Source organism: Sparus aurata, chromosome 21, assembly GCF_900880675.1.
Source record: "Sparus aurata chromosome 21, fSpaAur1.1, whole genome shotgun sequence".
Lineage (NCBI taxonomy): Eukaryota > Metazoa > Chordata > Actinopteri > Spariformes > Sparidae > Sparus > Sparus aurata.
The window spans coordinates 29,522,403-29,549,263 of record NC_044207.1 but is presented as its reverse complement, the minus strand read 5'-3'; the positions used below and the strand labels follow the sequence as shown (position 1 = coordinate 29,549,263).

Here is a 26,861-nt window from a genome sequence, read left to right as displayed (position 1 = left end):
ACAGTCAGCCAGTGACATCGCTGGATAAATCCAGGAGTCGTCTGCATAATGACGGATATCAGGTATCGTGTTTTGCACAGTTCGCCTGCAGCCTGATTGGATTGCCGTTTGTTTTACTCCTGTTGGATTAAACAATTTAATTAATTTCGATTAATCACACTCCGACCCACTTTGACTTCCTCTGGATGTTGAAGTCACACACAAACACACACAACCACACACACAACCAGCACAAATACCACAAATGTAAAAAAAAAAAAATGGCTGACATGAGTGTTTAAAAATTAAAAGTGCATCGTGCAGAATCATCTGTGGCGAGATGCTTCTTTCTAGTTTGGATTTCTGCGGCGTTGACCAGATGATTTCTGAGACTCGTGGTGGAAATGTGGATCAGATTTTTACTCCAATGAGATTCACATTGATTTTAAGTTGATTATTTCATGGTATCAGGATCGTTCTGGTGTGTTTCTAACGACTTGACCTGCTGCTGATTGGCTTCATGTGTGTTTAATCAAACCTGGATGATTGATTGGGTTCACCTGTGGACTAACACACACACACACACGCACACACGCACACACACACACAATATAGAACCCTAATCAGTTTCTTTACACATTCTTCAATATAATTATAAATATACTATAAACACACATTTTAAAGGCATTTGTGGTCATTCTTATTCCAAACCTGATCTCACTTTCCTTCAGTTCAGCAGACGTTTCTGTCTCAGTCACCAGATGACGTCACTCCTCGAGTTCACCTGCCGTCACCTCAGAACCTGAAGGATTTCCGACAGCACCTGAAAGCAGCAGTAGTGCTGAATCAGAGCGAGGAGCTCTGAGAGTCGATCAAGGCAGAGTGGACCGGATTGATCCCGGATATCGGCTCAGTTGGACTTCAAAATAAAAGTGTGAGGAAAAGTGGGCGTGGAGAAATAAAATACGTTTCATGGGACAAAAAAACTTTCTGTAAGATAAATAATATTTTCAACGTGAATATTTATGAATAGAAACATTTGATCATAAACTGGACTCAAGTCAACTTCAGCCCTGACAAAAACACAGTTTAATCATAATTTAAAGCAACAAAATTACGAATTCATTGACAATAAATAAATAAATACATGTTTTTTTCCTAATATTGATGTTCTTCTTTATTGTTTTGCCACACGAACTATAGCAACACAAGCCACTAGAAATGTTAATTATTAAAAAATAAACATAAAAGGAAGATAAAAAGAATAATTAATTGAATACAATACTAATTTTAAAAAAGCTTTATATTAATTGGTGCATTGTTTATACTGTACGTTTGTCAATAATCGTTTTATTTTGAAATTTACTACATTGTCTATGAAATGCCATGTTCTGGAAAAACATCAACAACTGGTATTTGGTCAACTTTTTAGCTCTGTTTTTCTAATTTATCTCACAAGGCCATTGTTATTATTGCTACTGATGAGGTTTACACAGCCTAAAAAAAACTTAATTTGCTTCTGGAACCCACTTGTATTGTTTCCTTTGATCTATGAACCTGTTTGCTCCATAAAATTTGCAGCATACCATATTATATAGACCTTTATTTTGAAATGTACCACATATAAAAGGACATTTTCTGGGAAACAAAAACAAACAGCGAAAAAAATATTTACATTGCACATATAAATTAAACACATTTGAATTATTAGACATAATAATAATAATAATTAAAATGAAATCTCAACACAGTTTATGCTGAATGTTTTTAAGCCCTACTCTTAAAATTCACCTTAAAAGCATTTATTGTTAAATGATCTTGTAGCTATCTGATGGGATGTACGCTGATTTTTAAAATGTCAGGGGTGATGTGGCTATGCAAGCTGTTAATAGGTGTCATCCATCTGATGTCTGTATATTTATATTGATCTAATTTTAGTTTTTATAATAAATGTCTCCTGGATTTCTTCCGGATTTCCTTTTCCTCTGTCAGCGCACTATTTTCTGCTACAGTCTAATATTTATCATCTTTCTTTTCATTCTTCAACTGGGTTTTATAATAATCTCAACTGTGACAAATAATAATAATAATAATTATTTATTATCAGTAACTTGTCCACTGAAAAGCCAAATAAACAAATTTACTTTATTTGCTGTTGGAATCATCTTAGACTTTTCTTCTTATGTCCATGTATCTAATTTGCAGCCTCCTATAGGATTCCAGACATTTATTTTGAAAATCCGCAGCGGAAGCACCTCGTCCCTCCGCTCTCACCTTGACGGTGGCAGCTCGCGCCTCCAGCCGCGGCAGCAGCAGCAGAAACGCCCTGCATCCTCTGTCTCTCTCTCTGCTCTCCTCCTCCTCCGACATCCATCCACCCTCTCCGGCTCTCCTCTGCTCCTCTAGCCGCGGAGGAGCCACTCCGAGCGGGCAGCAAGACGAACCAAACCTCCCCGGAAGAAATGGCATTTTAACACTGGAGAGATTGTTTTTTTTCTTTCTACCCAGAAGAGAGACATGGATCCGTTTTCCTTCCTCCACCTCCTCCTCCTCCACCTCCTCCTCGTCGCTTCCCTCAGCTGCGTCCCCGCTTCTGCTGACAGGAGGTTCGGTGAGTAAAACGTCCATGATGATGATGAAGATGATTATTATCTTCATCTGATCTGTCTGCAGTGGAGACTCCTCAGAGCCATTTTGCAGACAAACCGGAGGAGGACTCTTGTTTTATCATTTATTTTCTGCTCTGTGTCAATATTGTATCAGCCCGCTTCACTGCAGCTTCACCTGAGCCGAGGCAAAACAAACACGAGCGTCCTGCAAAAGAGCAGAAATAATCCCTGAACACACAGATCATCATAAAATCAGAGCAGAGAGCAGCAGGAAGCAGCTCGGACACAGAAATCACACATTCATGTATGAAAGAGGGCCTCCGGCTGCTAGTTAGGACTGTTATTCAAATAAAAGAATATAAAAAACGAAGGTATGTGATAGATAAAATGTGTAAAATATGGATAAAACATGTAAATTAATAGAAAGTAACAGTAAATAAAGGGAAATGAGCTAAAATAGTAAACAAACATAATCCAGATTATTTAAAACACTTAAAACATAACAAAAAGCATGCAATTTAAGTAAATATATTCAAGTAGCAGATTTCTAATAAAAAATGAATGTATGTGATAGATAAAATGTGTAAAATATAGATAAAACATTAAACATAAATAGTAGAAAGTAACCGGAAATAAAGAAAAATGAACTAAAATAGTAAACAAACATAATCCAGATTATTTAAAATACCTTAAGCATGAAAAAAGCATAAAATATAAGTAAATATATACATATGGTGAAATAATAAAAGTAGCAGATTTCTAGTGAAAATGAAAGTAAAGTAATAAAAGTCACATTTTCTAAGATGATAATAATAAAAATCAACTAGTAAATAAAAATATGTCACAATAATTCAATAAATTCGGAGCGAGAAATATAAAAACTGAACAAAATAAACAAAATGAAATATATATATTTAAATAAAACTTAACATGTCAGCAGAATTAATTTAAATATTATACAATATTAGGATTTAACATGTGAAATGGGCTGAGGAGTGGCGCTGCTGGGCCACCGTACACTCGCTTGTAAACAAGAACAGGCAACAACCATCAGTGATAACATCAACGCTCAGTAATGAACACTGAAGTCTCCTGTTTCCAGACGCAGAGGCAGCTATTGATCGGAAATATGAAGGTGTGTGTGTGTGTGTGTGTGTGTGTGTGTGTGTGTGTGTGTGTGTGTGGACTCATGCACAGACTCTATAAATAGCTGGTGTCTAATATTCCTCCACTGATCTGAGATCAGGGAGGCTGCAGGATGACTGATGCAGAGATGTGTTGGAGAGGATGGTGAGGAGGAGGAGGAGGAGGAAGAAGCTGGTGCTCGGAGGGAGGTGAGTGTGTGTGTGTGTGTGTGTGTGTGTGTGTGTGTGTGTGTGTGTGACCCTCCTCCTCCTCCTCCTCCTCCTCCTCCTTCAGATTACATAACCAGCACACAGAGAGTATGGCTGCCACAGGACGCAGTCAGCTGAGGAGACGAGCGGCAAAACACCAGAGAAACCACCAGAGTTCCCTTTACGTCCTCTTCATACACACATATTCATCTTATTATAAGCTTATCTACCTGTGCTGTTATCGATATATGTGATCTAATGATGCTAACAACCTCACAGGCTCTTTCAGTTTTCCATAAACGTGATAGAAATACTGTCTTTACTCGTAATGTTCTACTTTTCTGTCTGAAGCTTCAGCGTCTGCTGCTGTTCAGTGGTATTTTTACAGCACTGCAGATATGAAACAGTGCGTGTTGTTTAGCCTGAAGATGCTACAGCTCAGTGTAAACAGGAAGAGGCAGCAAGGGGGTGGAGCTTAAACTACACAGCAACATTAGACCTAATGTAATACTTTAGATTAGCTCAGAAAAACAGCACGATGGTTGCAGCGTACCAGCAGCAGGCATGCTGGACTGTTGTCGTTCAGTCGCAGCTCGGTTTGGTTCAGGAAAAGATTTTAAGGTGGTTTTTAAGAAGCTTAACAAACACCTGGACTGAACCTCGCTCTGCTCTGTCATGTCACGTCTGCAGCGCTGTGCGACTGTTCAGACGTCATCCAACAAATCGAGAGCGAGGGGTCGACCCATGTGGCGATTATCAGAAATCAAGGAGACTGTAGACAAATATCTGGGAGCGATATTCATTTTGCAGTAAAAATGAAACTCAGTTCAGTCGTCAGTTGTCGTGTGCGGGACATTGTGTGAGAGCACGCTGCATCAGATTAGCACTTTTTTTAAACTGGTTGTATTTTATCTTGCAGTCTGACAGAGAAATCACCCGTACCTGCAGGTGTACTGTCAGAAAATGCTGAATATCGGCTCGGATTATCGTCCAGAACATGAACAGATCAGCCGGATGCACCGTGTTGTTCTGATATCGGGCTTCCTGAGACGGCTGCTGTTCACTTCCGTCAAAAACTAACTCAGCGTGGATTCTCCACAGATCTGTTTTATGGTGGCTGCGACACAATATGGCAACAAAGACGAGGAAGATGTCAACATCGTATTTAATCCTCCAGTAACTGATTTTTTGGCCACAACATAAACACGCTGCTTCCCTCCAGCAGTTAAGGAGCAACATTATCGCTCATTTAGAGTCGTGTTTGTCTTTATTTACTCTCTTGTAGCTCTGTTTTTGGTCTCCACCAACTCCTGAAGAGAAAACGATGTGACTAGAGGGCTGCTGCCGGACAGAAAACATGAATATTTATCTCAATAAGCTGTCCGCACACTCGACCTATCTAAGCTTTTCCTCTGGGGTTCCTGCAGACTCGGGACTGAAGGGTTTACAGACATGCAGAGCTGCAAACTTCATGGTTGATGACTTCTACAGAGTGAAGTATTAACTTGTAATGATTACTAGTGACAGGATGCGATGAAGCATTTAGCTGAACCGGTGCACGGCTGAAACATCATCAGCAGCCGATCGTCGATGAGAGGTTTACTCGTGGGTTTGAAGAAAGGAAGTTCCTGGCCTGAACATCGTTGCGGTGTCAGTAACAGCAGCACCGTGCTGCAGAACCAGCTTCCGTATCCGGCCACACATCGTCCATTATCACTAATAGTTTCTCTTACACACTCTTAAACCTTTTTTCCCTCCGTGTTGTTTGTGCTGGATGATGAAGTGGGAGCTGCAGCCGGCGGGGGAACGCTGCCCGGTCGAGGCACTATCACAGTTTCTGCTCCGCTGTGTGTTTTGGCGGTGAGTCACGGCTCGGCTGAACAGGTGACACGAGCTGCGTTTCCACCGCAAGTCATATCACGAAGGTCGTTTCACGGGATTTTGCCCGTTTGTGGTTTGGATTGGATCTCACATGTTGATGCACGCTGACAGGAAGTAAAGAACTGAGGTGTTTTTCGGCTCCTGGCATTTCAGGTGCTGTGTGAGCGAATAGGAACACTCCCCGAGCTAACAGCAGCTGAGGTTACATTTAGCAGCAGTTAGCGGTTATTTTAGCAGCTAGTGGGGAGGAAGAGCAGCAAAGAAACCAGCAAATATTCTCTCTGGAACACATGACCCAGTTTAAACTGTTGTGTTGTTGTACAGTAACCTGTGAGGTCCAATTGCAGGATGAGTCATCAACAGTTTAATGATTTTTTTCCAGGAAGCTGCAAACTCTAAAATACCATTAAAATACCTTCAGAGTAGCTTTTTGCTGCCTGAGGCCGGCGTATAGGTGAGAGATGGAGTAACACACTTAAAAAGCAATTTTGGCTTCATGGGAACTTTAATCATATTTTCCATGAGAATTCAAATGTGCTGTTTGTCACTATTTCTGGAGATAAATGTCCAGTTTTGGGTTTTTCTGCACATTAAATCTGAATCACTGATGACGTGTTGATGCACCAGCTGTCCTTCAACGTGCTCTGCTTCAGCTTCCTCGCAGCTGGAGTCACTTATAATGTACAAAGTGACCCTTCTCATTGATGATGGATGATGGTGATGTGTGTGTGGTCTCGTCAGCTGACTGTGTTTTCGATGTTAAACCTCTCTGTGAGGCGGATTTCACCTCCGGAGATGTGTGTCCGCAGATCTTTTCACTCCGCTCAGATCTCCTAATCATTAACCTGGACCTGGAGAAGGTCAGCGCTCGGTTACGCCTGGTGGGACCGTAGCCACGGCAACGCTCATTAACATTTAATTCATGCTGATTGGTCGGCTGGGTCGGGGGCCGGGCTTTCAGCGGCTGGTTTGCAGTCAGTGTGCTGCGACACGTGTGGACAGAAATCTGAGTTCAGCTGCAGTGAAACGTCTTCATGCAGCTTTTGATTCTTGTTCTCATCAGAGATAGTTTGTGAGTTTTTGTGTTTATGTCGTGTATTATATATATGATATTGATCTGGATGATATATTCCCAGAGAATATTGGCTTATTGTGTGTTTCCATTAACATATAGATTTAAGCACATTTGTTTAAATTGAGTTTTTACATTAACTTCAGTTGGATTTTTGACCTTTGGGAGAAAAAAAAACACTTTTCTGAATCATTTCTGACGAAGCGGACAGTCGAGCCACATGATTGATTGATTGATTGATCAGCTGCGTCTGTTTCCATGATATTCCCATAAGATTCTCGTTCCCAGATTATTTCTCACGTCCCCTCAAAGTGTTTCTTCAGGTTCTTGCGCCTGTTTTCTTGTGACGAGGGTCGTTACGTCACAGAAACACGCTTTGTCTAGACGTGTCTAAATGGAAATGAAAAGAACGCCCCTTCAGGGAGCACTTTTTTGGATTACGCACGATGTGTTTGTGTGGATTTGGCTGCGATGATGATGATGAAACTCTCACAAAGAGCGGAGGCGATGTTTCCAGGTGCTCCTGCTGTGAGGATTCCTGCTCAGAAGCTGCAGATTAGTGAGGAACACGGTGATTATGAAGCTGACGTCGTCTCTGTGGCTGAGCTGCTGTTCTGTTCGTCGCCGTTTGTTTTATCGATCATTGAGCTGCATCGATTTGACGTCACTCAGCGTGGATCGATGTTTCTGGAGCGCAGACTCCCCGTGGCTCTCTGCTCGTACCTGCTGCAGGGCTGACTGATATCTCCTCCTGCTCTGGTGTCTGCTCCTCGTACAGGTGACGGCACATCTGTTCAGAGCTTCTGTCTGAGGGAAACGTGTCTGTGTGGCCCTGCAGGGTTTACTGAGCCTGGTTCTGTCGTCCTGGTCAGCATGTGTAGCTTTAAACAGTTTGGATCGAGTTGTGTTTTTAACTGAGAGCTGATCGATCGATCGTCGATCCACCTGAGTCTCTGTTGTGTTTAATAGATTAAGTTTACAGTGACCTCAGTTTGGAAAACAAGTTACCTCATCGAGTTCGTCTGTCTCATCTATCAGATTATATTCACATGGTGGTCGTCCTCATTGACTGTTTACTGTGTTTAGTGTTAAAAATAGAATATTTGTATCTTCCCATCATTGAAACCTCGAAGATATACACGGCATGGTCGTCAATATATGGTGCAGTTTGAAGTATTTGCCTGATAAACTGATTTAAAGGTCCAGTGTGCAGGATTTATAGAGGCTCTATTGGCAGAAATGGAATATAAACTTAATTGTTATGTTTTCCTCGGTGTATAATAAACAGAAACTAAGACTTGTTGTGTTTTTGTCACCTTAGATTGAGTCTTATATGTCTGAAGCAGGTTGTCTTCAGAGTCAGCCATGTTTCTACAGGAGCCCAGAGTGGACAAACTCAAATACAGACGGGGAGGGTGAGACAGGGGGTCAACGCTAGATAGTGAAGGATGCTCTTGTTAGGATCTGGTTCAGTTTAGGCACAAAGATTCTTGGGTAGAATGAGGAAAAGATGATGTTCTGGGTCCAAACGATCACCATCCAGACACGACTGTGACAAAACGGCGTTCAGTTGGTTCACACCGGACCTTTAAACTGTCAACAGCTGTCGAATCAGAAACATAAACTCTCGCCTCCTGACACTTCCGGTTTATTCCAACTTTGGTTCTTAAACGAGTTGCGTTCACTACAAAACGTATCAGCAAGTTCAATTTAGTCGCTTATAATCATAATTTAGAGGAGACGAGTGACATATCTCTAAATCTGCACATTTAATTTGACCTTTCCCCGATTCAGTCTGTATTTTTCTTTCTATAAACAATGTAAATAACACTTTAAAGCTGTGCAACTCTGCAAATTTGATTCTCGTATGCAACAAGGAGTCATTACCAGCGTTTCGAGTGCACCTGCTTTCTGTTTTACCTCCACTTAAAGTGTTTCTCCAAGCTCAGAACATAAGGGAAAGTGATAAAGTAGAATAGCACGGTGTTTGTCTGTGACACAGTTTATCACACGCGAATGACGGCGACACAAAACTCCATTTGATGCACTGGAGCTCCTTAAAAAAAAATACGACTCGAATTGTCGGAAGAATTATAAATCCACGACCTCGACGGCTCATAACGAAGGCAGCCGGCATCAGAGAGCTACAGTTAAAAGAGCGCTCCGAATACAAAGCTCGGCTCCTCCGTTCCAACCAGATGGATGGATCAATGCCGCGGCTTTGAACAATCGGGGGAAGAGGAGCAGAGAGGAGGATGGAAGCAGAGAGGATGAAAGGACGAGGGAGGAGGTTGATGGCGGCGGCGGTTTTGTCGCTGCAGGAGACAGAAGAGTGGAAGACAAAGAGAGATTACCGCCAATTTAAGCAGGGCTGCACACACACACGCCTCCTAATTGAGAAACGGATTTCCCCGCTCGACTACGACGACATAAAAAGATGAAACGCTCCCTCTGATTCCAAATCCTCACTTTTTTTGCCTCTAAATTGTCAGGTGGCACGTTGTCCTGATTGATCGTCTCTCTGAGCTGAGGCCCAAAACAAATTATATTACTGTCATCTTAAAAAAAAGAGAGGAAACGTTGAAGTCATGGTCGGCTACACCAGAGGAAACACGTCTCCTACACACACACACACACATAGATATATATATATAGATGGACGGCCAATTAGGAAAGTCCTTTTTGATCAGCCATGGGAAAAAGAACTAAGTGAGAGTGAGCCAGACTTCAGATCTGTGGAGAGAGGACTAAAAATACAACAACAAAGAAAGGGAAAGCTTTTAGAAAGCCGGCTCCCCCGACTTGTTATCAGCTGTCCCGAGATGTAAACACGCCCACGCTGATAACATTGTGTGGAGGAGAGATGTTGGAGCCGAACGCAGAGGAAGCCATTTGTTGTAACTGAGACGGAAGGCCGCTCTCCTCTTCTGTGGTGACATCGGCAGTAATGAGCTGGAGGCGCTGGCCAAACGCACAAAAGCCAAAAAGTTCAGCACGCTAATGGAAACAGTCTGTGGAGCGTATCTGGTGCTGCTACGTTAGCATGCCTAGCTTACTGCAAAGTGTAGCATTAGTAGCTAACTCGAGCCACTGACTGTTAAACATGTTTAATGTATATAAACAGGTAAAGTTAAACTGTATTTTGTTTGTTTTTTTTTGTCTCCACATTGACGAACGTTCCCAAAACTTTACACGGCCGATTAAATCATTGGCTGTATTTGTCAAGGTGACCGCTCTCTGTTCAATCGATAGCCTTCCTCCCATCCCCCGTCAGGAACCGGCAGGTGTTGGATGCGAACGGACAGATGGCATCCTGGGAAATGTAGTGCCTTTTTTGTGTCAGCGGGCGCAGCTTGTAACGTCCCTGCCAGGAGGCATTAAAGGCCGCAGCCTGGACGCTGCTCTTTGCTCACAGGGTGAAGCTGATTGAAATTCCCTTCCTCCCGCGTCGCCGGGCTTGGCGCCGGTCCACAGTGCAATACTGCAACCTATTTCACACTCTGCTGGTGTGGAGTGATGAAACCAGACAGCAAAAAACTCAGGGTGGCAGCAGAAGTCCAACAGTAGCTCGCTGAGGCCATCCTCCATATCCTCCACCTCAGACCGGCTCTTATCTGGGAGTGAAATGAAAAGGAGAGAAATCTTCTTACCTCCTCACTCATCGCTTATTTTTCTTTAAGTCCTCTTCATAACGCGTCTCTAGATCACTTCAGTGTTACCATAAAGTTTTATTAGGAACTTTTTCACCTGTAACTTCTTTATTCATTATAATAAGCAGAGATGTTTCAGCTATCTGTACTTTTATCTTCTGACAACTGAACACAAATATCTGAACTTTCTCCTCCAAACAGGATCGCTACTTTAGTTTGATTCATTTGAAGATATATTATTGATTATTATTATTGAAATGTGTCTATTTGACGTCCTGGGAATGAGACTCAACAATCAACTGTCTTTGTGGTGCGTTCAGGAACAGCTGGGACAAAATCCTACTGATTCTACCTTTAACTTTAATAGTCTTTGAATTCTATTAATATGACGTGAGCTTCAGTTAGCTTTGAGCACAAATGTCCTTCAGAGGGAGACGTTTTACTCTGATACTCTGAGTACATGTCAGAGCCTGTAATCTATTACTTTACTGGAGTAAAGAAGCTGAATCAGTACTTCTACTTTTACCAGAGTCTCATCCTCATGTGTAAGATGCAAAATCATGTATTTATGCTTCTTTAGTACACTTATTTTGACCTCTTTATAGTAAATTTACAAAGAAAATGCCAAAAGGTTATTTTTTTTACCATTTGATCCCCTTTATTTACACAAAAGGTGTTGCTTTTTAAAAAAAATTGCATATATGGACTCTAAACCATTATATGAATACAATTAATAATGAAATTGAATAATATTAAAGACATAAAATAAAATCTTTGAACCATTAAATAACCCGTTGTGTTAAAAAATAGGAACTCCGCCCCTGCAGATGTAATCTAACAGAATTAATCTGTTGTTTTGATCACTTCACCTAAATAACATTTTTATTTTCTTGAATTTAATTATAAGCTTTGACATCAAATGTCAGGAAACATGTTTTTGCATACGGCATTTTGTTTTTAAACGTTATTATGATTCCCTCTCAGCTGGAAGCCTCTTGTATATTTTGGTTCTTATTATGCCGTCTTGGAGAAAAATGGTCCAAACGCTGCGTGAAGGCGCCCAGAGCTGCTGTAATGAAGCTCTGACTCTCTGTAAACAGCGTTTCTGTCTTACATTTTTCTGCTTTTAACAAGACTGCGCCTGCCGGAAGCTGCTGCGATCACTGGATCCTTCTCCACCCGAGATGTAAACAAATACGGCCTCGGGTGATCCCCCCCCTCGTTTAATTACAGCAGAACAGAAACATAATGAATATCCAGCAAACTTGACACAAGCGTATAGAGAATGACTTCAGTCTGACATGTCTTCGTTAGAGACAAAACTGCATCCTGGGTGAAAAAAGAAAAGAAGAAACGAGGCTGCTCAAGCTGTGAAAGTGCAGATCAGGTAGCTGCTGGTGACTTTTGGTGGAGGCAGGTGTTGTTTTGTTTTCACATGTCAGAAATACATTTGCATTCATTCTAATCTGGTTTGAATTGTTATGAGGCAGAAGTTACACACAACGTATGTTTCAACCTGTTCGTGCTGCCCAGCTAGTATGAAAACACTGAATCACGCCCTAAGATACTACCTATTGTTTTTTCGCTTCTGATCTCTGCCTCCCTCCGTCACATCTCCCGACTTAAGTAATGTTAGCCACAATGTTCCACTCATTTCTAGTGGTGAAATGCCAAGAAGAGCAGCAGTAAAGCAGTAAAGCATGTAAAGATAAAGACACATTACTGATACGTACAATATGTTTTGGTCAGAAAACACAAACAGAAACTTTGCTGATTGGAAAACTTCACAGGGCGTCTTTAAAACAAGCAAAACTCAGAATTGCAGAAACAGAATTGGAATAAAAACACGAAAATCTTTAACCAAGTTGGACGACGGGTGATCAAGGAGATTTAAGGAGCTCCCTCAGAGTCTGTATGTGTGTCAGTACAAGAAAGACAACATGTGTTGTTCACAGCAAAGATAAGCAAAGCAATACTGTGTGTGATCGTGTCCTAATGGCTGCAGCTTGTGGTAGAACAGGTAATCTGCTGGAGGGACCTGTGCAGCAGAAGTGGATGAATAATGAGCTGATGTACTCAAACTGTGATGCTGAGGTGCTGTTGAATCTTTGTCACAATTGAGCTGCTCGGTGACAGAAAGCATTTTTTTTTCTCGCACACATTGAAAAAATATGAAGCCATGAAATGAGAACATGAACTCACAGAGTGTAAATGTGGAGTTGATGGAGAGAGAGAGAGAGAGAGAGAGAGCGAGAGAGAGAGAGAGAGAGAGAGAGAGAGATGAGGGGAGGCAATCGCTGCCACACTCTGATCCCTGGAAGGAAGAGAGGGCTTCAGCGGCGAGCAAGTGTTGCCATGGTTACAGCATCCCGTGGATTGGCTGGTTTCAGCCGGAGCTGCAGTTAAAGTCCCCGGAGTGTTTCCCTAATCGTGTGTGTGTGTGTGTGTGTGTGTGTGTGTGTGTGTGTGTGTGAACACTCACCTGAGAGCAAACATTGTGACTGTTCATATTATTAGCACACCTTTAGCTACATAGACCTGAGGATCATTCATGTCCCAAGTATGAGAGAAAACACCAGGAGGAAAATACAAAACACCAGGAGTAAAAGAGAAAACACCAGGATTATATCAGATAAAAAAAAACAGGAGTGTGAGAGAAAACACCAAGAGTAAAAGAAAAAACACGAGGATTATATCAGAGAAAACATCTGGAGTGTGAGAGAAAACACCAGGAGTAAAAGAAAAAACACCAGGAGTATGAGAGAAAACACCAGGAGTATGAGAGAAAACACCAGGAGTATGAGAGAAAACACCAAGAGTGTGAGTGAAAACACCAAGAGTATGAAAGAAAACACCAGGAGTATGAGAGAAAACACAGAGAGTATGAAAGAAAACACCAGGAGTATGAGAGAAAACACCAGGAGTATGAAAGAAAACACCAGGAGTATGAGAGAAAACACCAGGAGTGTGAGAGAAAACACAGAGAGTATGAAAGAAAACACCAGGAGTATGAGAGAAAACACCAGGAGTATGAGAGAAAACACCAGGAGTATGAGAGAAAACACCAGGAGTATGAAAGAAAACACCAGGAGTGTGAGAGAAAACACCGGGAGTATGAAAGAAAACACCAGGAGTATGAGAGAAAACACCAGGAGTAAAAGAGAAAACACCAGGAGTATGAGAGAAAACACCAGGAGTAAGAGAGAAAACACCAGGATTGTGAGAGAGAAAACACCAGGAGTAAAAGAGAAAACACCAGGAGTATGAGAGAAAACACCAGGAGTATGAGAGAAAACACCAGGAGTATGAAAGAAAACACCAGGAGTATGAGAGAAAACACCAGGAGTAAAAGAGAAAACACCAGGAGTATGAGAGAAAACACCAGAAGTATGAGAGAAAACACCAGGAGTATGAGAGAAAACACCAGGAATAAAAGAAAAAACACCAGGAGTATGAGAGAAAACACCAGGAGTAAAAGAAAAAACACCAGGAGTAAAAGAGAAAACACCAAGAGTATGAGAGAAAACACCAGGAGTATGAGAGAAAACACCAGGAGTAAAAGAGAAAACACCAAGAGTATGAGAGAAAACACCAGGAGTAAAAGAGAAAACACCAGGAGTAAAAGAAAAAACACCAGGAGTAAAAGAGAAAACACCAGGAGTATGAAAGAAAACACCAGGAGTAAAAGAGAAAACACCAGGAGTAAAAGAAAAAAACACCAGGAGTGTGAGAGAAAACACCAGGAATGTGAAACACCCGGAGTATGAAAGAGAAAACACCAGGAGTAGAATTAGTAGTTTGGTAAATGCAGTTGTGGTAATATTATTACCAGTAGGAGTAACATAAATGCAGTAAACTTACATTAGAAAAGATTGTAATCTTTATAAAGTTTGTTTCACCAAATAGACGTTAATATCTCCAGGGTTTAAAGAATGGCTGCGTATCACCTGAACTCCAGCCACAGACACACTGATTAAAGCGCTGATGGTGAGGCTGTGTTCGGTCCTGATCCGGAGGAGCAGCTGCTGCCTGCTGTAGCTAATCAAATAAATCCTGTTTGTGTCGGTGCATGTGAAAGCAGAGAGACATTGTGTGTCACGCTGTTGGACCTGAGAGCCGCACTGTTACCTGCCGTCTGCAAACAGGACAAACAAATAACCGTCCCCATAATCTACAGCACGTCCAGAACTGTGTGTTTAACTGTGTGTGTGTGTTCAGAAGTCGTAGAGGACGTTTTATATGCTGCCAGATCTCCTGTAGGAGGAACAGATAAAAGATGGCTGCCTCCCCTCCTCCCTCAGAGGAGGACTGGAGGAGCCAGTTTGACGGATCTCCCTCACATGCGACTGTTTACCTGACAAATACAGTAATATTAGATATAAAGCAATATACTATTACAAACAGGCTTCTGTAGGAGCAGGTGCCTCATCTTAGGTACTAATCAAACAAATAGAAGATCACAAAAACAAACAACAAACTAAAAAAGACCCTTGAAAACACCATGAACAATTACCCAAATGTATATAAAGCATTATGCTGTATGTTGTGCTTCAGTTACGAGTCGATCTGCTGACCTGTGATCTGTTTCTGTGTCTACAGGTTGTCTGTTCGAGAGCGAGCTGTGTTCACCGTATGAGATCTGCGTCAACGGTAAGATGTCGCACACCAACACGCACATCTCGATGTCTTTAAACATGCATGTATGTTCTACTCTATTAGCATCATTAGCATCACGCACAGCCAGGCCACCAGCACACCGTCCATCTATATTAGCAACCAGATCCTGTTGGTTATTTTGACAGAACAAATTATAAGAGGTAACACGTCTGGTTTGGCGTAAAACAGTCGACCTGTTTTGGTTTCCAGGTGTCTTTGTAGTAACGCTGCCACCTTCTCCTCCACCTTAGCTAATTAGCATCCAGCATGAATGTGATTTACCACGTTTGGTACAAATGTCAACCTTTGATGTATCAGAAACATTAACTGCAAACATATCCTGGAGACTGAGCGGCTGACAGCTTGAATAGCTTTTGGACTTTGCACTGAAGGAGTTAAAGGTAAAGTGTGGTTCACCAGGAAGACGTCCAACAAAAGTTTCCTAAACATTTTTCATTCTCTGCCGCGGTAATGATGTTATTTAATGCGAGCACAGAAATCTGAGCTGCTGCTTTGCCTCGGCGCTCGTTCTATCCTCGTTATGGATCGACTGCTGGACCAGATGAATCCGTCTGCTGCGCTCTTCCCTCGCGGCCTCTCTGGCATCAATAGCGAAGGAAACCCCTGCTGTGAATCAACCCAGAATCAGAAAAATGGAGCTCAAAACTTGAAAGTCGTTCACAGAAAAAAATAATTTGCATGAATTTGAAGAGAGAGAGAGAGTTTTTATCTGCGAGTCCACCGGGTCGGCCGGATGATAACTGGGTTACCCTCCGGAGGGTCACGCCACATCTGTTCCCAGCTAACCTTTTGTTTTGTGTATCAGCCGATCAGCAGCGTTTACCGGGAAGCTCTCCGGCTTCACTTTATCAACATCTCTGCAGGACTTAAGGCAAAGACAGAGAGCCAGCAGCGATAACAGAGTACTATCATCTGTTTGTATGATCTCATTAAGCATGTGAATGGTTCTGTGAGGAGGTGCAGGTGGCCGTGCTGTCGGCTGCACAGACTGCGGCTCTGACCCGCTTCCTGACGTTTGTTTATTTCAGGCGAGGCGTGTTTGTTCTGAATTCATTCGCTCGGCCGTTTCCTGTCTGCGCGGCGTCCTTTTGAAATGTGCCCCCACCGTAATCAGATTGTGACACAGGAGGCGGGTCCAGCTCTGTGAGAGAATCGTGATGTCGTCAGTGAATGTTTTTTTTTATTTTTAGCCCGAGCTCAGACCGGCTCGCCGTCTGTGTTGTGACTGCCTCAGGTGACCTTCTCTCGCTTCCATGAGGGAAAAAAAAAAGGTGTCAGCTGCTTGTTGCTTCATGTTAGTTGGTCTGTTGTGATTTCAGTTCATTTCATTCTCTGCCTGCAACCCTCATACATACATTATGCCTTAATTATTCTCCTCTACAATAAAAAGATTAATCTGCTGTTGATCCGGGTGATATGGCTGAAGAGTCCATCTCAGTAGAAATGATAATTATTGATCATTTTAATGAGCTGTCCTGTTTTTCATGACTAAAAGAACAGACCAAACATTTTAATTTGAGGTTGAATGATAATAACTTTATGGATTGTCTCCGTCGTCGACTGCCTGAGGGTTGTTTCTTGAGATGTCGTCTTATCAGTATTGATGACGTGCCAATCGCGATACATAGTGCTGTTGTTTTATCTTCCAGACCTCGTTGTCTATAAACTATATCTATCTATAATTTTTAAAAATGCTTATCAAAATCTGTCTGAGCCCAACGTGTCTTCAGACTGATTTTTCTGTCCAAACAATCACAGAGAAAAGCAGTTAATCCTCCTCAGAAACAGCCAGTCTTTGACATTTCTGCTTTAAAAAATGATCAAAACGATTAACGATTCATTTTCTTTTGATCGGCTAAGCGTTGCTGTTCTCGCTGCCGCTGAGGACGTCGAGGTTTTGGCTTCAATCTTTTCTTTGTGGCAGCTTGAGGGCTTAATACGAGAAGGACGAGGTGAATTCTCATATATTTATACATTTTGTGATGTATTATTTCAAGTATTATGTCTTGAAATGCAAATGTCAAATTCTAATAAGATGTATTTAAATTTTCTTGGTCATGTGGAGCATTAAATCTTCATGTAAGGTGGTTCACATGCTCGGGGGCTGGAGCAAAACTTTGTTGCACAAAACTGTTTTTCTATTTTAGTTGAACTTCATATTTCACAGAGTACTGAGCTGAACATTTATTGGAAGTCTGAAAACTGTTTGCAGAACTGCAGCCGATGCAAAACCAGAGCTGAAGTGTATTTACTTAAAGAAGGAGAATAATGACCCGTCCGATCGGAGCAGACTTTAATTTGTAGTCATGATGGCTCCCGACATGTTTCCAGACAGCAGTTAGATAGGAAAGGAGGACTTTCACCTGTTTTGCAGTTCTGTCCAGGGTTTTTTTTTGCATCGCTGACTTTAGCAGCCGAATACAATTTACTGCTTCGTCTCTGTTCCTTCATAGATGGTTAGAAACCTCTCAGCTGGACGGCTGTTCAGTAGTTGTGATGCCTCGTTTCCCAGCTGTGAGGGAGGACTGTGTTCCCCTCACCACTGACCTCGTGTTTCTGCAGCGACTAACAACTCCGACTCCCACCGTCGCTTTTTGTCTCTTACCTTCAGTAGGAACGTGTGCCGCTGTGTGAGATTGACGTCTGCAGCTTGTGAGGTTTACAAAATGAGAGATGGCTTCTTTTTTTTTTTTTGTTTTTGGACGGTGGTCTGACAAACATCCGCCGCTATTTATGTAGCAGTGCTAATTAGATAAGTCCTCCCACACACAGCGTCTCTGATCGTGTTACTGTTGTAATAGTCATGGTGACGGTACAGATACGGTGAGCAGGCAGCGCTTATATGAACACAGATAGATAGATAGATAAACTGTATTTCAAACTATGATGGTTAAGTTTGCAAGCATGATGATCCAGTGGCTGGTGGGGAGGTGTGTTCTCATTGAAATCATCTGGTTTCGTTGCTTCAAACACAGAAAAATATCCTGACATCTTGTTAAAGATATCAAGTGTTTTCATGCTAACAAATATTGTAATTGTTCCTCCAGCAGTGGTCTCTGTCTCGGCTGTCGTCTCTCCTACCTGCAGCAAAACCACATGAAAGTCCAGCTCATTTACGTGTAATGTGACGAAGATATGACATGTGTTTTAGATTTTGGGATATTTGAACGTTTTGGTGGTTTTCTGTGATGTAAAATGCATTTCAACATGTATGTTCTCCTGCTCACTTGACTGCAGTTAAAGGGATATTCCGGTGTAAGTTTAATCCATGGTCTAAATCACTGTGAAACTGTGTTAGACTCCCTCTCGAGAGATCAAGTTAGCAGACTGCTAATTTACGGAGTTTTATCAACCTCAGAAACGACCGCACGAAAACAATACACTGCAGTAAATGGATCCAAATATAAACCGCCACCAAAAAGCCACAAATAATGCTCAGAACAGCACCAAACTTCAGCAACAGTACAAATAGGGTCTCAGCACATAGTCCGGGGCATCTAACCTCCGCTAGCTTAGCTGGATTTCTATTGGGAAGCTAAAAACAGATTTCAACTCTCCTCCATCAGCTTCCGGGCCGGGGAAGTCCCGACGCGACGATTACCGAGTGCGGTTAGAAATGCTCAATTCCGTTCTTTTCCCTGTCCGCTCTCGATAATAACTGTTATAAACTGGCAGGTAAGACACATATGAACTTTGATTGCTTTTCCATGGAGTCATAATCATACATTTTCATCCATGAGCCGCGGAACTCTACTGCACTCGGTAATCGACTCGTCGGGACTTCCCGTCAACAGGAAGCTGCTGCAGAAGAGTGGTAAATTTAGTCAGTTTTTCAGTAGAAATCCAGCTAAGCTAGCGGAGGTTAGATGCCCCGGACTATGTGCTGAGACCCTATTTGTACTGTTGCTGAAGTTTGGTGCTGTTCTGAGCATTATTTGTGGCTTTTTGGTAGCGGTTTATATTTGGATCCATTTACTGCAGTGTATTGTTTAGTGCGGTCGTTTCTGAGGTTGATAAAACTCCGTAAATTAGCGGTCTGCTAACTTGATCTCTCGAGAGGGAGTCTAACACAGTTTCACTGTGATTTAGACCATGGATTAAACTCACACTGGAATATCCCTTTAAGCTTTGAAGAGCCATAAATGGTTTTGGAGACAGCGATACATATTTAGATATTTGTTCCCAGCTGTCGGGATTTTACAGCAGGTCATGTGATCCGATCAGGACCGAGACTTTTGGCGACAGGAAATGGAACGAGGAACGAGGCCGGCGGCAGAAGGTCAATACTTGCTGCTCTCTACCACAAATATCCACAAAAGCTAATCATTGCGATACATTGGTATTAAAATGATTAAATCGGTCCTCGTCAGCTCGGCCTCTCTTTCAGTTTAAGTTTCAGTGAGCTATGAAAAGCTCCCCGGGTGGAGTCAGGTGAGGCGAGGCTGCGCTGACAGCTGGATCTCACAGTGGAAAAGCTGCGGCGGCTGCACCTCCAGCCATTGTTCCCTCCTGCAAGCGTGTCTGACCTGCTTCAATAGCTGCTGTCAAAGCGGCCCTCGCAGGCAGTGCCAGGCTGTTGTGCTGCTGATTGGCAGCTCGGGCTCTATCAGGACACACAGCAGCTCTGATTGCCTCAGCTCGCTATAATCTCTTGGCAGGGGAAAGAGAAAACAATGAGTAGGTTTGGTATTGTTCGGCTGAGGACATTCTCTCTGTTTCCCTTTTATTTATTTTTTTTCCCAACAACAAGGGAAGTGGAGCGACACCTGAAAAAATATCTCAATTCCCGCAGGAAACCAAGTCGTTCTCTTACCTTGAAGTCATTCAAACACGACTCCTGGACGAACACGGCAGCTGTGACAATATTACTGAGTGACGATCCATAATTTCCCCGCCTGAGGAATTAAACAGTCGCTCACAAAGTAAGTTAACGCTGAATAAAACGGAGCGTGGAGCCTGTAGAGCGACGTCTGCTGCTCTCTGTGGGTCGAACACTTCAGCTGTGCTCCTTCAGGCTGCGACCAACATCAGTGTGACACATCAGGACATCCACGAGCTGATGACGGCACCAGCTGTCCCTCACAGTTAATTACCTAAATACAAACAGAAAGACTATTCTGTAACTACTGTACTCTACTGTAACTACAAAATATAATGGTATATATATAAAAAAAAGGAATTGGAGTGTCTAATCTGCCTGATCCAAAGAAGAAGAAGGAACAGCAGCTTTTTTGGTACGCTGTTGTTGCAGTGCTGCATACTCTAACATTTCCCCGTAAATTGCATGCAGTTCATGTGCGATGGTTTCAGACACACTAAAAACTCTTGCACGCTGTTTTAATGTAGTGAACAGCATGCTGGGAAGCAGTTTGTAAAGGCAAACGCTAGTAGAGATACTAAGATAACATCAGTACAGACAGTGGATAAAGTTCAGTTAACTCCAATTAAGCCGATTAATTACATAAAGATGAATTTGTTGATGCCTTGTTGTTCATGTCGGAGGGTCCAGTAGTCCTGCAGACATGCTAATGTTAGCTGTGGCTGCTGCAGGGGACGGTGCACCCTTCAGCCTTTAGATATGTCTGATGTTTGACCAGGTGTCTCCTCAGGTGAGACGTGTAGTCCTGACTCTTACTGTAGTAATATTTGGTCGATATGCTTAAAAGTACTAAGTTTAGTTCCCAACCCTTCAGGTGAAGTGTGTTTGTACTTCGGACTACCCTGAGATTTTAATGCATCCCCGAAGCAGCCTGTAAGAAAACAGGAAACACAAATAATACCTTCTCCTGTAGGTACAATACAATTACATCACATATGTATATCACACAAACATTTAAATGTGTTTTCCCCCACAAGCACACCTTTATTCTTCCACCTCCATTCCCCTCATGGCACCATTCCATACCAACTGACCTTTAGCCTCAAAACAAAAGTCATATTCCTTCAAATCGTTTGCACCAGTAGAATTGTGGCAGTCAGGTTTAAATGTTTGCACGACAAAAGCCGTTATTTAAACAGACAGATGAAGACAGCAATATTACATATTTTGTGTCTCAAATAAGCTGCAGGCAAACCTGCTTAAATAAACATGATAACACAGTGATCCTCACCTCAGATTGTTTTACCTCCTGCATAACAAACCTCATGAATTTCCAGGATTGACGCAACAGTCCAGGACTCAGTGACGGGCGATAAGGCTTTCCACCCACCCCTGTGGACTTTTTGCTATTTTCAACCGTATCACCCCGACATATCCGGGTACAAAAGGAGAAAGGGCAGGCCGGCTGCGTGGAGAGACGCTGCTCCATCAGTGACTTGACATTTTCATTGTGACTGTCATATCAGCAGACAGAGCCACGCCGCATCTACCGCCGATGCATGGAAGCGTTTAAAAAGAGGTCGGCTTTAATACGCCGCAAAAAGTGCTCCTGATAACAGCGCGTTCATAAGGCCGTGACCGAGCCTCCGAACAGAGAGGTAGATAGAGGAGTTTGACTTGTATTCGCTTCAGTTCCAGTTAATGTTGTGATAGAAGGCCACGTCACGTCTTGTACGTTGACAGGTCCACCTAATTAAATCAGATTTAAGCATCTTTATAAATAACTGTGTTTCCGTGTGGTAGTTTTCTTGCAGAGTTTGACTCTGCTGACTTTCATTTTTAGCCCCAGCGTGCAGCTCCGTCTGCAGAGACAGATAAGGACGGCTGCCTGTCACTTAGACTTAACTCACTTTAAGCTTTTCCGATGTGTTTACACGTTTTTAACCACGACTGCAACCGGCGATTATTTTAACAGCCGGCTAATCTGCAGATCGTTCTCGTGATTAATTGGTTAATCGTTTTGTAAATTAGTTGTACTTTCCTACAGCCTGAGTTTTATTTTGTCTGAAAATCCACAATCCAGTGACCAGAATAAATGTTGTATGTTTAAGCCTCATTTCTTGTTGCAACTACATTTCTTTACGTTTCATTTTTCAATTTGATGTTGAGACAACACTGTACTTATTGTCTTGTTAAGTTCATGCACAAAAACAACTTGGTAAGGTTTGGAAAGATCATGTTTTGACCTAAATGATCTGTTTGTTCAACACCACTTGCACAGCTGGATATTGTCCTGAGGTCTCCTTATAAACGTCCACTGGTTCACACTTAGAAACGCAGAAACACTGTAGTTCCTCGTCAAAGTTTGACTCACACAAATGTTTAGCGGTTTTGCAGAAATGTTAATTACAACACTTTACCCTCGAAACTGGACTGAGAAGATCCATCAGTATTCTGTGAGCAATTTGAGTTGAGACATTGCCTCTCCTGAACCAGGACTTATAATTGATAAAATACTGAAAATGATTACATGTTGAGGCCAAAGAGAATCACACACCGATGGACCTGCGTTGTTAATCGCTCTGGTGATGTGACTCAGCCGATCAGATCTGTGTGTTGTCTTAAGTTTTGTGATTCGAGTCAGAAACACACAGACGAGAGACGAGATTGGTGGCAACAGTTGCAGAAAGTAAACCTCGAAATCAGAGCTGTGCATCAAGAACCATGTTGTGAAAATCAGGTTATTTGTGTTTGTTTAACCCAGATTTAAGTCTTAAGGTGCGGTGCGACGATGCGATAACATATCTTCAGCATGTGTCAGTGACAGATGTGTGTATCGTGTGAATCAACGAGTTGTTTGCTTTATGATCACCTAAATTTAATTCAATGCAATGTAGGTTATTGCAATATTACATCACGTAGGTGTGATCCAACCTCTCACCTTTGAGCTGCTTTATTTTTGTCGCAGCTGATCAAAAACACGGAGTAATTCTTTCACAAACATCATCGATTTTTACTTCAGTTTGTTATTGTCCTCGATTGTGTGTTTCTACGTCGATGATGTTAAAGTAAATTTCTCAAAATCTGTTATAAAAAGCCATAAAACCTCTTATAAATACATGCATATTCAACTAAGGACCATGACAAATACATATTTAATACATATGTACATTAACAGCAGCTGGATGGAACTTCCCACTTCCCGTCCCTTCGATTTAAACGGACCAGATCTGTGTGTTTGCTGACGATCGCTCAGCCTCGCAACAGATTAATCAGAGTTTTACCCCCGATGACTGGAGCTGAGCTGCGACGTGATGGATCGTATTTGCGCTGTAAAGTTTGCTCAGCAGTGCCGCGTCGGGGGAAGCTGCGAGGTTATCTGAGCTCTGCTAATATTTTCAGACGGGGAGATGTGGGGGGGGGGGGGGAGACGACCGGCGAGGTGGAGGAGGCTCAATCAATCTTGTTTTCTGCTTTTGTTTGCATCGGCAGTCTTTTGGGAGTCTGGTGAATTTGTTCTCATCACGCTCTCTCTGTCTTACTGCTTGTTGGAGGTTTTATGCACGAAGCTCTGAAACTCTGAATATCTAGATTATTAGAAAAGAGCTACAAGGACAGACAAGGACACAAGGTTAAAGAAAAAGCTGTGAATATCTTCTTGTTTTGTGTTGTAAGAACAGTCGAGTTGGGACATGTCCTCCATCTCCTGCTCTATCTCTGAGCTCCCCCCCCCATCCAAGGTGTTGATTGCTTCCCTGGGCTTTATTGTCAGAGCTGTAATGGAGCTCATCTCGAAGAAGCTTGCTCAGCATGGAAACGCTGATTTCCAGCAGAGAATACGGCCTCCAGTTATGCTTTAATTGGCATTAGTTAACTCAGCGAGAGGAGAGGAGAGCTGAGCTGGGTGGTGTGCTGGAGATGAGTTTTAATGTTCCTGCGCTGTGAACAGACTGTTTAAAACATTATGGCTCTCTGGTTTTTTAACATTAGATTAAAAAATGCAGGCAGAGCAACATCAGAAATGGACGAGAGGAGTTTTTTAATCAGCCTGTTGAGTGAATCAAGTAGTTGAATGTGAATATTAAGACAGTGAGGTGGACTTCTGTGCTGGTTTGAATGTACGAGACGCCATCAGTCATTTTAGCGCCCTGCGACAGCGTATGTTGCCCTCTAGTGGCTGAAATGACGATAAAGGAAACAAAGGAGGAAGTCAGGGAAGAGGTCAGTGTGGATGAACAAAACATTGGACCTCGACAAAGGAGACTGTCCGAATTATGGTTTTAAAGTGTTGTTGCGATGTGGTTGTATGTGTATGGAGGTAATACTGTCGAAGTGTTCACTTGTGAAGTACAGCAATTTTATCGGCCAAGTAAGAAATGTAGTTAAAGGTAAATATGGCACTTTGTGGTAACTGAAACATCTTGTGTTGGCTGTGGGAGCCAAACCTTCCTCCACACAACCTCTAATGTTGAGTCTGAAAACATATATTAATCTGCAGCTAATATTCAACATGCTGCGTCACCAAAAAACACAAGTTTGTGATCTTAGATTGTTTATCTGTTCAGGAAATGTGTTGTCAAGACTTCACTTGTATTGAATAAACCTCCCATCTACTTTTCAAATGCAACACAGAGCCTGAAAATCAGACTTGTTATTATCATTTTGCTGTAATTTGGCCCTGAAGCTATAAAACTGCTCCAATTAATGTTAAATCATCTTCTAAAATGTCATTTTTCACGTGATCAGAAGGCTTCACAGACATCATGTCCAGTATCTGCATGTATTGTTTCCTGAACGCACCCCAACTGTTCCCTGCAAACCAAGCCGGAGATTCACATGCCAATCCCTGACCACACACACACACACACACACACACACACACACACACACAGTGACAAAGGAGGGTGCTCTGTTTCAGCCCCCCCCCCTCCCTTCGCTGCCTCCCCGTGATTAGCTGCGAGGTACAGAAAGGCACTCGATGGAAATCGCCATGGCAACAGGAGCCAGAGGAGCAGGGCCCATTACCCATCTGCGCCCTGTTGCGTGTTGTCTCCCTTCAAAATTGCAAACAGTGGACATGTCACGATACACACACACGGGCGGCGAGGGCTGGAAATGGTCGCGGTTCAACCATTTTGAAGTCGTTGGGAGCTCGTGGACGGTTTGTGGTTGAAGATGTTGTTGCGTGACTCCATCTTTGATTAGATTGGCCATAGCATATACGTATGCAACATAATTTTCTCCATGCTGTCACGTTCTGATCCATTTCCACTCAGCTGTCATTGCTGCAGTGTTGCATGAGTGCGTGGTACTCGTGGGTCGGACCGCACCCATTTTAAAAAAACTTAACCTTCATTTTGATCCCACTTTCATTGTTTTGCAACGACTTCTTGCACAGTTGTGACGCCATCACACTGACAAATCTGTGCACAGACCGACTGACAGACGTTTAAATACCTGGCAAAGTATTCAAAACTGCTTCTGTATTAGTTCCTGTTAGTTTCCTGGCTTGTAACAGTTCAATACAAATTAGTTTTTATAGCTTTGCCACCGACATACGACACCGGGCCCCAGTGACTCTGAGGAACCTCTGAATGAGATGATATCATTTTGCAAACTGGCGTAGATAGATTATAAAACTGGAGGACAAGATAGTTTGTGCTGTCACTAATGGGAGCTGTGGTCAGGATGGAGCGTGACCTCCGAACACTCTCACACCGCCTCCGCCATCGTCATCGCATTCGCTCTGCGCCTGTCGGGCCAGACTCATTGGCGAGCGTGGGTGGTTATTGATCAGAAAGTGTTTGGTTTGACGGCACTTTGAGAGTGAATCCTGTAAGTATTCTCCTCTCGCATTATAATGAAACTACTTTCAAAACACAAAGACAACAAGTAGCCAAACATTCATTAATATGATGAGATGACAGGCAGCAGCAGATCAGCAGAAGACGGGGCCAAAGTCTGAATCAAAGTATAGACATCCCCAGAATTTACAGTAGTCCGCCTCAAATCATTTAAGGGGAACTGCCACATCTGGTTGAATTACCACACTGTATGTGCAGGGAGCTGACGGGTTATTGATCACAACCACTGACTCAGTGTGAACCTGGCCAGGTGCTGAGTTTCTGCTTCAAAAGTCATTTTCTGACTTGTTTTTTAAGTTTCAGAACAAACTAGAGACTGTCTCTTAAAGAGATATTCCGGTGTAAGTTTAATCCATGATCTAACACACCGTGAAACTGTGTTAGACTCCCTCTCCAGAGATCAAGTTAGCAGACCGCTAATTTACGGAGTTTTATCAACCTCAGAAACGACCGCACGACAACAATACACTGCAGTAAATGGATCCAAATATAAACCGCCACTAAAAAGCCACAAATAATGCTCAGAACAGCACCAAACTTCAGCAACAGTACAAATAGGGTCTCAGCACATAGTCCGGGGCATCTAACCTCCGCTAGCTTAGCTGGATTTCTATCGTGAAGCTAAAAACAGAGTTCAACTCTCCTCCATCAGCTTCCGGGTCGGGGAAGTCCCGACGCGACGATTACCGAGTGCGGTTAGAAATGCTCAATTACGTTCTTTTCCCTGTCCGCTCTCGATAATAACTGTTATAAACTGGCAGGTAAGACACATATGAACTTTGATTGCTTTTCCATGGAGTCATAATCATACATTTTCATCCATGAGCCGCGGAACTCTACTGCACTCGGTAATCGACTCGTCGGGACTTCCCGTCAACAGGAAGCTGCTGCAGAAGAGTGGTAAATTTAGTCAGCTTTTCAGTAGAAATCCAGCTAAGCTAGCGGAGGTTAGATGCCCGGACTATGTGCTGAGACC

The 26,861-nt window shown here is 42.6% G+C and overlaps 1 protein-coding gene across 1 annotated transcript in view; it reads left to right on the top strand.

The window, feature by feature from the left end:
* Positions 1-2,234: 2,234 nt before the first annotated feature.
* Positions 2,235-26,861, top strand: part of LOC115573181 (receptor-type tyrosine-protein phosphatase N2-like) — a 214,258-nt gene continuing 189,631 nt past the window's right edge. The window contains exons 1-2 of the mRNA XM_030403851.1: positions 2,235-2,590; positions 15,125-15,175. Of these exons, the coding sequence (XP_030259711.1) occupies positions 2,497-2,590; positions 15,125-15,175 (145 nt within the window). The 5' untranslated portion in view covers positions 2,235-2,496. The remainder of the gene's footprint in view (positions 2,591-15,124; positions 15,176-26,861) is intronic.